This window comes from Podarcis filfolensis, assembly GCF_964270895.1.
Source record: "Podarcis filfolensis genome assembly, chromosome: 1".
Taxonomy (NCBI): Eukaryota; Metazoa; Chordata; class Lepidosauria; order Squamata; family Lacertidae; genus Podarcis; species Podarcis filfolensis.
In genome coordinates this window covers 95,543,010-95,555,122 of record NC_139604.1, presented here as the reverse complement: position 1 = coordinate 95,555,122, position 12,113 = coordinate 95,543,010, and the positions used below count along the sequence as shown (strand labels likewise).

Genomic DNA, 12,113 nt, shown 5'->3' with positions numbered 1-12,113 from the left:
AGATTTATATATCTGGATTCATTTGAATTCGAGAGTCACAGGCAGCACTGTAATAATCTTCAAATGCTTCAATTGCTCCCTGCCCCCACCAACTTCTTCAATGAGCAGTTGTGATAAATGGCATATTGGTTCAGTGCTGGTCTTCATGCTAAAAGGCAGTGAGCTTTGTTCTCCTTTCTGCAATAACCGTGATTTGTATAAACCAGCACCTTTTCTATTTTGTGTCTCAGATATAAAACTTCTCCCCTGCTGCTATTAATGTTTGATTAAGTTATTTCAGTCTGTGAAAACACCCCAGATGATTTAGTTGTTCAATTAATTCCACCCCTTCGTGTTAAAGGCTAATGCTGATTACATGGCCCCAGCAGACCCTTTAAAAGTATCCCAAATTGAGACAATTTAGTCATGGGTAGAATTAATCTCAAAACAACTCTTAAAGTCTCATTATCAGCTTTGGACTGAGCAATTCATTCTGTAATAATAATCAGTTTAGGGTCCAATTGCTCTAGATGCAGCACAACATATAATTCTTCTAGAAAAAGACAATGGGATCAGCCTAGAATTTTGGAAGGAAAGACTTTGGGTCCCACACATTCATGTTGCTGATACCACCACTTCCCTAGGTCTCAAGCTTTGCAGTGGAAAGACATACATGCAATCCCAAGCAACCATCTATGCTGAGATATAGAAAGAGTGGGTGCAACAAATTTCCAAGACCTTCAATACCATCAAATATTGATAGCATAACTTCTGGACATACCATGTATTCAAAGGGCCTTTGAAAGTCACCTTCATGAACTTGTCCTTTAAAATGTGCCAAGCTGTTATACCCACTGCCTTGAAAGAGGTGGTGTAACCCCTCTTGAAGAGGTTTTAAAAAGCTTCCATCCAATCTCCAATGATCTTTTCCTGGGCAAGGCTAGCCAGCTGCAGGTACTGCGGGAGAAAGCAAATTATCCATTCTAATTTTCTTTCAGGCTTCGGTTTGGCACAGAGGCAGCCGAAGTTGTCCTAATGGATGGCCTCTGTCAAGAGAGAGTCCAGAGGGCAGGGATGCAACTTTGTTGGTTCTCCTTGACTTCTCAGTGGCTCTAGACCATCATTGAATTGTTCTTCATTAGCAACTCAAGGAGGTGTGAGTTGGAGGATTGCTACCAGAAAGTAACACTAGGATATTGTTGCTTGGCTCCATGGCTTTGGGGTCCAACAAATGTCAATTCTGTTTCCCACGCTGTTTAACATCTAGGCCAGTGGTGGCCAAACTTGGCCCTCCAGCTGTTTTGGAACGACAATTCTCATCATCCCTGACTACTGGTCCTGTTAGCTAGGAATGATGGGAGTTGTAGTCCCAAAACAGCTGGAGGGCCATGTTTGGCCATGCCTGATCTAGGCTGTTGGGTGTCCAAGCCTACTGGCTATGCACTGCATTTTAGAGGCTCTAGCCAAGAATGGAATGATGCCTCTCTCACAAGGCAGAAACTAAACTTCCTGTCCTTCAGCACTTCATCTACCATTTATACTCTCTAGCCCAGGCTTCCTCAGCCTCGGCCCTCTAGATGTTTTTTGGCCTACAACTCCCATGATCCCTAGCTAGGACCAGTGGTCAGGGATGATGGGAATTGTAGTCTCAAAACATCTGGAGGGCTGAGGTTGAGGAAGCCTGCTCTAGCCCATGAATCAAGAACTTGTGGAGCTCCAGATGTGTCTGTACTACTACTCCCATCATTCCTGGCCAGCTTGACCACAGGTCAGAGCTGATAGGAATTTAAGTCCACCACCATCTTAGAGGGCCACAGGTTTAGAATCCCTATAAAACATGTGAGATTAGGGTATCAGTTTCCTTTGCCTGCCAGCATTCTTGTCTGTTGATTGTTGCGCATACTTGCTACAGCATTAAGTTCTTCTGTTGTTTCTGCTAAGAAGGCGCAAGGTAACAACTAGTGTCTCAAGCACAGAAATGGTCAACAATTTTTATCCAAAACATTTTAGATAAACCAGTGTAGACTTACATTCACAAAGCTTTTGTTAATATGTTATAGTGGTGGAAGGTAGGCAAGAGAATGTGTGGTTTCTAAGCAGCAAGGGATCGTACGTGAGGGCACTCCCAGTAGGACAGTTTCCCCTCAAAAATGCTTCCATGATGAAAAGGAAAACCACAAGTACTCCACAAAAACTAGCGTGGCAATTTAAGAACTGGTACCAAAGGAAAGAGAGAAGGGAATCAGGGCCACTATATTTGCTGTTACAAGCAGTTCTCAACTCTTTAATTGCTTCTATTCCTGCTTCCAACTTTAAGTACATTGTAATTTTGAAGTACTGCCTGGATTTATCTTTTTCCTCCTCCCTTTTCCTTACATTGTTGTATGTTCTAGATTCTATGCCCAAAGTCAGGAGCTGTCTTCTTACTGACCTTTGTAAGCAGCTATGGGACACTTTTTCACCCGAGGAGCAGTGTAAAAATGCTTCAAATAAAAACAAATCAATCAAAAGAGGTTCTCTTTCAATAAGAAAAATATTGTGCATTTATAGACTACGTAAGTTAAGAACAGTGGGTTAAAGACACTTGGTTTCTTGAAATCAGATGCTTTACAGTGATGTTTTAAGAATCATCAATATATTTCACATAATTTAAATTCTTTAATGTCATTCTCTACAAAGGAGTTAACTCTTCATCGGTCTTTACAGAGATACAGAAGTGAAGCAATGTCCCCATGTGTTTAAAGAACAAGATATTTAAATAGGTTAAAAAGCTACAGCACACACAACAGTTGTATCATGTCCAATTTCACATTGGATTTAGGTTACAGTAGTGGCTTTTTTGTTCTTCCACAGAACATATAGATGATACCACATAACAGAGCTGTGCAAATTGTGGCTCCAGAGAAACAAACAACTACCTCCTTTTTCCTGCCCCACTTTTTCCTGCTTTACTGCTACTACCACTGGACTTGCTAGAAGATTTTGAAGAGAAAAGTCTTGTCATGAACTCTGACACATCAGGCAGCTCATGGTTAGAATTCAACATATTCATTGATTGCTCCATTTCCTAAATGCATACAAAAAGAGAAGAAGGTATTAAGTAAAACCATTTCCAAATCGTAAAGATACGCCAATTTGGTTAATTGTTCTGTCAGTAGTGGTGTCATTTTGCAGCTGCTCTCTACCCATATACCCCCGCTATAGACTCTTTATACAGCCACAGCCTAAACTACAACTTAAAAAAAACCTCTTGTGTTATATTGATATAAATAAATGAAAAGGGAGTTCTAAAAGCAAAAAAACAGAGATAACCATGTCTAAAGTAGTGTTACAGGATAAAGGATTGCCATATTAAAATTTTAAAAGATGAGTTTGGTTGAAATCTCTCCCAATTTCAAATTTTAAAAGTTTCTTTTTAAATGCTAAAAAATTTGGCACACTGGTTCTTAAAAATTGTTTAAAACAAATTGAACTATCATGGCAATATATGTCAAGCATCTTTTTGAAAAGCTATTTCCTTCCAACAGTTGCCTGCTATTAAAATATGTCTGCTAAAAGATCTGGGCCTGATTTGAGGTAGGTCATTTAATTTTTCCTAGCCTTTCAAAATTGAACAGAACACTTTACATCTATTGCAGCCTACCCAATGTCTTCCACAGAGGACATGGTCCATGATTCTGTCAACTACACTTTTCCATTAGGCAATCAATTTCTTGCCCAAGAGAGCAGATCGCATGTTGATTCACATCAGCAAATGCATCAGATCAAGCAGTTGATCTGCCTCCACTTTTAACCTTATATTAAACATTTACAATGCAATCTTTTGCAAGTTTTCAGAGGTAAGTTCCACTTTATTCTCAGATAAGTGTGCAGCCAGAGTTAAAATGGAAGATTTAAACATCTATCTCATGATCTAGAATGTTATACCTATTAACTCAAAAATAATGTGAAACCTGTAAGGAACTACTGAAGACAGTGGTCATTTAGAAGGAAAGGAAATTAATACCAACTGAACCCCAAAAAGCAGCAGCCAAAGACAAACAGTAGATACTGCTAAATAAAGAAGATTTAGTAAACACCTTGAATCTCCATTTTGTTCTAGCCTTCCGCTATTCGGCATAACGCATGGTGAAAGGACAATAAATTAGGATTATTTAATAAATATAATATTTAAAACTTTCTGTCATAATGGATTTGTCACAGAAGAACGTGACTAGGATGTGAATTCTTGTTTTAATTGCAATAGGCCAGAAAAGGAGACGATAACACAAATTATCAGAAATAGTCTCAGAGACATTCATTCAACATAGGAAGAGACTGGTAGATTATTTTTGTAACTCAAAATGAGTGCCTCTGTTTTCATGACAAACTAGTGGCGAAATGGCCATAGCACTGAATGGGCAGATGAAGGAATCAGTGCAGCCCAAGAAATCAAAATGATGGTAGAAAACTACACATGCTCCCCATCCAGAACCAAGACATACTTATTTTTCTGCCCAGTGGGCTCTGCTTGAGTAACATTCTTCACCACCTATAAGCCAACAGACTCATGCTAATTCCTAATATCAGCAGCAAGGAATCTTTAGGCAGCTGCTGCTTCTGCCAGCAGGAAAAAGAGTGGATGCTGTTGGCTCACACCCAAAGAGGTTTGGCAGAAATTGAGGCTGTTGCAACAGCCTCTACTGCTCCTAGAACCAAACCAGAAAGGCAACCTAAAACTGATGAAAGATGTCCAAGTACAACTCTCTGTTGCTTCTCAATAACGGCATGAGTGGGCAGCTAAGAGTTATCTTGTATGATTGTGTCTGGGTGGGATCAAACAGATCTTGGTCCCTTTTGTGGGCTGGAATGGAAAGTTGTTGAGATGAAGCGGACTGTCCTAACACACACCAGCTCTCAGACACTAGTTTCATTCAGTCCAATGACACTAAGGCTGCAGCTTCCTGGTCTCCTCATATTACAGTTACAGGTAGGTAGCCGTGTTGGTCTGCCATAGTCAAAACAAAAAATTTTTTTTCCTTCCAGTAGCACCTTAAAGACCAACTAAGTTAGTTCTTGGTATGAGCTTTCGTGTGCATGCACACTTCTTCAGATACACGAAAGCTCATACCAAGAACTAACTTAGTTGGTCTTTAAGGTGCTACTGGAAGGAAAAAAATTTTTTTTTGTTTTCCTCATATTACATCTCTCTCCATCCTCTTAAAGCCCTCTCTTTGTGTTCTTTCACTTTCTACCTTATCCCTGACTGAAAATAATACATTGAATACATTATACAAAGTTTACACTGCACACAATTTAGCTTTAGCATCTCTTAGAATTTGATGTTTTCTGTATAAAGATTTGAATAATTAAGCATTATTAGAGAGCTTGTATTTCTGGCCCACAGCTGTATTTCTATCTTAGTGGTAATAGAAAAACCATTCCCAGACACTTTCTGGACTGTAATATTTATTTGGACTGGTTTGGTTTCTTCAGATACAATATTTGCAGTGTTAACCCTCGCAAAGCTTACTCACCCGCCTCATGTCAGGATCACTTGTGTTGACAACCTTAGGAAGTAATACGAAGATCAGCAATGGAAGGATCATCATCATAACCTTAAACAGGAGATTTTTTAAAAAAAAATGTTAGTATTTCTTCTGTTATGCAGCAGTTCTAATATTGCCGTATTGTACCATAGATAATAAAAGAAGAATCCCTCAAAAGTTATATTGTGAATGGCCACCAGGAAACAAACTATGACTCCGTGAATCAGATTAATACCCAAACCTAGGATTGTGGGTAAAATATTAACCATGGTTTACAGTGATATACAAGTGGCGCATCTCAGTGACATACTTAGATGGGGTCAACAGCTCCAAAGGCAGCTACATATGCCTGAGGCTGCACAGAAATTCCAATAATCTCACCAAAAATGAAAAATATGGTGAAAACACTCCATGTTGGGGCTCAATGACCATAGTCTTGAGCCAGTCAAGATCTACTCTCCTTGAGTAGATCCTTTGATTACTACTGCAGCAGAGAAACCACTTCTTCTGGCAGGGTTTTAGCAGTCAAAATAGACACTAACTTATTATTCAACAATATACAAATAAAGGGGAGAGTGGATCTATATCCAAGTATCACAGCGTGTGGTATTTTAATTTTTTTTTAATGTGCTGCATAACTGAAGCATCTGTATCTAGGCTAGTTCAATTATTCCATTTAACAAGTCCTACCATATGCATTGGGACGCGGGTGGCACTGTGATCTAAACCACAGAGCCTAGGGCTTGCCAATCAGAAGGTAGGTGATTCAAATCCCCGCGACAGGGTGAGCTCCTGTTGTTCGGTCCCAGCTCCTGCCCACCTAGCAGTTCGAAAGCACGTCAAAGTGCAAGTAGATAAATAGGTACTGCTCTGGCGGGAAGGTAAACAGCATTTCCGTGTGCTGTTCTGGTTCGCCAGAAGTGGCTTAGTCGTGCTAGCCGCATGACCCGGAAGCTGTCTGCAGACAAACGCCGGCTCCCTTGGCCTATAGAGAGAGATGAGTGCCGCAACCCCAGAGTCGTCTGCGACTGGACCTAATGGTCAGGGGTACCTTTACCTTTACCATATGCACTGAGCCAGGATTAATGGGTACCTGTGGTTGCTTTAGCAACCAGCGTCCCAAACTGCCCTTCAGTTTTATATTCAACCTCAAAACAACAACAAACCTATAACACATTCCTCTGCCACACACTCTGCCTTCCAGTTTCAACTGAAATTTCTAGCTGAGGCAAGCTAGAAATCAACACACTTTTAAGACTCCTACTACAAAACACAGTTACACATTTGTAGTTTACTTCAAAAATATTATATACAATAGGGCTGGAGGGTTTGTTTTTTTTTTGCAAATGCATAGCAAATTAACTGGAGTTGGGGATGCTAATTTAGGTCTACAATGCTTCATAATTTCCCCCCAGCTGATTGTATGACAAGAAATCCCTGTTAAGATGATGTAACCATCCCTCCCTCTAGAGATGCCTCTCCTGCACCCAAGAGATGCCTGCCTGAAAACAAGCCTTGTTTAATGATTATCTTCTAACAGTGGCATATTAACATATAATCTGTTTAATGTTTACCCTTAAATCTTACAAATAGGGTCCTTAAATAGGTTTTGAAACATAGGCAATAAACAGCTAATCAGTGGCAAACAAGCAGTTCATATGCACCTGTTTCCATACATACCATGGGGTTCATTAAGAAGTCTGTCCATCCCCAAGACTCTCTCTTTATGAAATAAGAAGGTGGTCCAGAAGATTTCATCTGAAGCGGGTATGGCAATCGGACAACTTCTGATGTTTTGATGTAATTCACAAATCTTGCCCTGAAGAAGACATTTAGAAGTATCTTTCTCCATTAAAGCCCAACAAATTATCTTGGTTAGATATTTTCTCTATCACTGCATTTGAACTGAAGTGATAATCCTGTGAATAGTTAAGCAGCTTAAAATTTGATTGTAAGAAAGTACCATAATTGTATATAGGATCGTGGCTTGGTCGCCTGCTCATATAAGAGATTTCTGCATTAGATGTGCATCTATATCCCAACAAATGTGTTTACTTGGTGAAACTTTATTTTCCCAAGAGAGGCCTGAAAATAGTTTATTCTGCATGTCCTTGGAGATAGCAACTAGAACAGGTGCTACTGAAAAACAACAGCAACCCATTTTACACACACTCATCACAGATTTAGCAAAATCCAGTATCAGACAAATTAAGTTTGACAGATCTCACAAATGTAACAAATTAGCAGTGATCATATGTCTAGCATTAAATGTCAAAGATTATAGACTCAAAAGAACTTTGTAAGCCACTGTAATCACTGTGCAGATATTCTCAGTGAGGAAAACATAGCTGAAAAACATTCTGTAAACTATTAGCACCAAACAGAAACTGAGTTAAGCTTAGCTTAACCAGGTGGCTTTAACTTGTGGATAGAAAGCTCTGTTAAAATAAGAGGTTATTTTAGTCAGTTCCCCATTAGCCAGTTCCTACAGCACTGCTGAGAAGGTACTCTGGAGGGTTTTTTGGGGGGGGCATCTGGAAATGTGGAAAGGGGTGCTGGGGCCTGCAGGGAGAAAGGGAAATCTATTAAAATGACCACCTCCTTATTTCAGCAGAAGCCACCAATGGATCTTGGTCCTTTCCATGACCAAATGTGCAAGCCTAGATCCAACCCCTTCAGATATAGTTTGTGTATCTTTAAAAGTAAATTTTTCATGATATATCACACCACACCTGGCAGAAGTTTTGTTTTCAGATACATTAATTTAGGAGCTTGGTTCACAACCAACACTAAGCCACAGTCTGATTAACAAATCATATTAACCACAAATTTGTCCCCAAGATGATCAAACAAAGCATGGCTTGTTTCTCTAAAGCTTGATTGCTTTCTAGCCCTATGCCTTTCTAGCTTGGTGAACATCTGTGATGTGCAAACAAACCATGGTTATGGAAGGATGTTGGGTTTGTACATAACAGCAAGCCAAAGTTAAAACAAACGAAGGTTCGTAAACCACCACCAATCCAAGGCTTCAGATTGTGGTTTGCCAGCAGTAAACGAGCTGTAGTGAAGGCAACTGTGGAGGATTCAAATAATTATGGAGTTTTAAGGCCTATTTATTTATTTGAGAGAACATCAAAAATGTTTAAGGCCTTACCAACAGACCAACCAGCCCTGTTTTCCATAGCAAATCAGTTTGGTTTAGTATTCTATATAAAAAAAGCTATAGCCGCTCACCTCATTTTCCCTTTTGAAGTGATGTCCACTCGCACTGGTTCAAATTTATAAGCTGGACATATGACTTCAACTACATATGATCCAGAAGGAACATCATGAACCACAAAGCTTCCATCTGTCCTGAAAAATAAAAATTATCATATATTTAATTGCATCACAGAACAGTTACAATAATTTAAAATGTGCTACAGATGCTTTACATGTCAGAACTCAAAAAAGCTTTATTAGACCAAAGAGCTATCATCCTATCAAGAGGGGGATTACCAACCCTACCTATTAATTCATAACACAATGCTCTATTTCACTAAAGTACTATGCAGCACCAGCTTAGTGGCATTGTAAGTAAGAGTGGGAGCTGGACGTTTCCATTGAAAATCTTGGCTCAGCCATGATACACTGAGTGTTCTAAGGCAATCCTCATAAGTACAGAATGGCTTTTTCAAACCATCTTATGTGTATATATGTATGGAAAAGACAGTTTTGTTGGACGCAGTTTCTCAACCAGAAAACTCTTGAGAAGGATCCAAGAAAAATCTTGCTCTCAATATTAACCTGCCTATACATAAAGAGCAGGAGCATAATCTTTGCTATAGAAAGGATAGCCATTGCTTTCTCTTGACTGCACATATCGTCTGTCATTTTTTAAAATACAGGATGATGTTCAGTCTAAACATATGTGATACAGAGCACTCGAGTCTCCAAAGAGGAGCTGGAACTGACAACACTCAAAGTATGTACATATGTTTCTGTGCTCCAGGACACCTCCTTGCAGGATGAGGTCACAACACCACAAGGTGGAAAAGGAGTTGTGCAAGACTGGCCATTACTGAAATAGGCACCACCTATTAGGTAGTAGAGATACCTGTAGAACTACATTCTAGAATCTAGAAAGCACTCACCCCCCCAAAAAAACACCCAGTGACCCTGCTATCTCAGAAGAATAATGTTATCTAGCAATTAGATGTGCACACTACTGCACAAGCTAACTTTAAGAATGGGGATGCACATTCTACGGAAAACAACAGTCAGGATTCATGTTTGCACATTACAGGGTGCAGGTAGAAGAAGAAGAGTTTTGATTTGATATCCCGCTTTATCACTACCTGAAGGAGTCTCAAAGCAGCTCACATTCTCCTTTCCCTTCCTCCCCCACAACAAACACTCTGTGAGGTGAGTGGGGCTGAGACTTCAGAGAAGTGTGACTGGCCCAAGGTCACCCAGCAGCTGCATGTGGAGGAGCGGAGACGCGAACCCGCTTCCCCAGATTACGAGACTACCGCTCTAAACCACTACACCACACTGGCAACTGCAGGTACCTGCAGGTGTCTCCGTACACAGCAGAAACCAAGAAGCTGGAAAACAGAAACTACAGAAATAAAGAGGAGGTGTTTGGTGATTGCTTAACGGTGCTTTTTGAGTTCAGAAAAAAGAGCAGTATCCTTAAAGGCTTGAGGAAAAGTTTCCCAGTTCTTTGTCCTTTGAAATGAGCAACATTTGTTGCATTCATCTAAGTGGCAACAAGCATGCCCTAAGATTGACTGCCCCGCGCTCAAGAAAGGTGACTCTTTTCTGAACCTGATTTTAAACAGGTAGGTAGCTGTGTTGGTCTGCCGTACTTGGAACAAAATAAAAAAAATCCTTTCAGTAGCACCTTAGAGACCAGCTTTTGTGTGCATGCACACTTCATCAGATACCAAGCATGCAGACGAAAGCTCATACCAATAACAAACTTAGTTCCTCTCTAAGGTGTACTGGAAGGAATTTTTTTATTTGTTAAGATTTCAAACGTGTGGGGGAAATCAGAAGAAAAAGACAGCCATCTCTTCAAGTAAATTTGTCTGTCTCTGTAGGCACACGTTGGTGGTGATGCAACTTCGTACTATGATGCAGTGGTTAGTAGTCTCAGACGAGGAATGGGGAGGCCCGAGTTGGAATTTCCCCTAACCTACCTCGGGGGGGGGGGGCTCACTTTCTGTCAGGCTAGCCTACCTGGCAAGGTTGTTGTGGGGACCAAACGGGAGAGAGACCGAGGGTTGGGGTTGAATTAAAAAAGGCAAACAAATCCGTTCCCTCTCCCCGCAAAGCCTTCCGCTCCCGGCAGCCTCTCTCCCCGGCTGCTACTCACTTGAGGAAGCCGACGTGCTCCTCGCCGTCCACCAGCACCCGGGCCCCCGAGATCCAGTCCTGGGGCTTCACCCCCGGCACCACCGCCCGGCCCTCGATCTTAAACCGCTCGCTGGCGCCCACAGCCTCCCCGCTAGCGGCGCCCCCGGCCACCTCCGAAGCCCGCGAGCCGGCGGCAAAGAGAAAGGCCGCCACCAGCAGCCGCAACATCGTCGTCGCCGTCCCCGGGAGGCCGCCGGGCCGGGCCGCCATTAGAGCAACCGCCGGAGGTGCCGGGAAGGAGGGGGAGGAGGCGGCGGCAGAGAAGACCGGGAGAGAGGAAGGGCCGCTCTCGTCGTCCCCAGCGGCGCATGCGCCAAGTGGAGGGGCGCGCCGTGACGAACGAGGATGCGAGAGCTCAACTTCCGGGTTTCTTCTGAAGACGTTTCTTAAAGGAGCCGCAGGGCGAAAAGCAGGGAGCTGCCCATGGAGAGCGTTGCTGGGTTTCAGGGTAGTTATGATTAGGCAACAGTATTTCTATTATTATTATTATTATTAATAATAATTAATAATAATAATCTGGGTTTCCCCAGCCACTCGTCAAACGCTAAAAACATCCAATACAGCATTTTTAATAATAATGATAATGATAATAATAATAAATTTTATTATTATTTATACCTCGCCCATATGGCTGGGCTTCTCCAGCCACTCTAGGCGGCTCCCAACAGAATATTAAAAACACAGTAAAACATCAAATATTAAAGACTTCGCTAAACAGGGCTGCCTTCAGCTGTCATCTAAAATAAAGAAAGGAGTAGTAAGTTACAGCATCGGGATGAGCGCCTGCTTTTCGTAATTTAGGTCTTGTTTAATGCGAGGGGGGCGCGGAATGTATTTTTTAAGAGAAGCTATTTTTGCTCAGTGCAAACTCAGTACAAGGTATAAGACTTCTACTTAAGGCTGGATATGGGCTGCGAGTGGGGCCTGAGTGGGCAACGTTGTTAATCTTTGCTGTTACCTGTAACGGGAGGGGTGTTTATAATGGAGTGGAGTGGGGGGGAGGGAGTTAGCTACAAATCTAAACCAACCGCAGCCCCACCAATGCTGGCTTATCACCCAGTTCATATTCTGCAGTAATGTAGCATTTCTGTTGCCCCCCTATATACATTCACATAAAATCTGAATTAAATGGTGGACTTGTAGAAAGGGGTCAAACCCTATAATCCCCCCCCCCCCGTTGTCAATAAGACTGAGGAACCTGGAGGA

General features: G+C 41.6%; 1 protein-coding gene and 1 long non-coding RNA gene across 2 annotated transcripts in view; both read right to left on the bottom strand.

Moving 5' to 3' along the window:
* The window catches only part of LOC310767021, a 962,895-nt gene that overhangs the window by 608,801 nt on the left and 341,981 nt on the right, over positions 1–12,113 (bottom strand). The gene's annotated exons all lie outside the window — the stretch shown is intronic.
* EMC7 (ER membrane protein complex subunit 7) lies at positions 2,618–11,277 on the bottom strand. Its single transcript, XM_083620397.1, has 5 exons — positions 10,867–11,277; positions 8,742–8,861; positions 7,188–7,326; positions 5,496–5,576; positions 2,618–3,046 (listed from the first exon to the last, which is right to left on the bottom strand). The coding sequence occupies exons 1-5, from the start codon at positions 11,115–11,117 to the stop codon at positions 2,894–2,896; spliced, it is 744 nt and encodes a 247-aa protein (XP_083476523.1). The 5' UTR covers positions 11,118–11,277; the 3' UTR covers positions 2,618–2,893.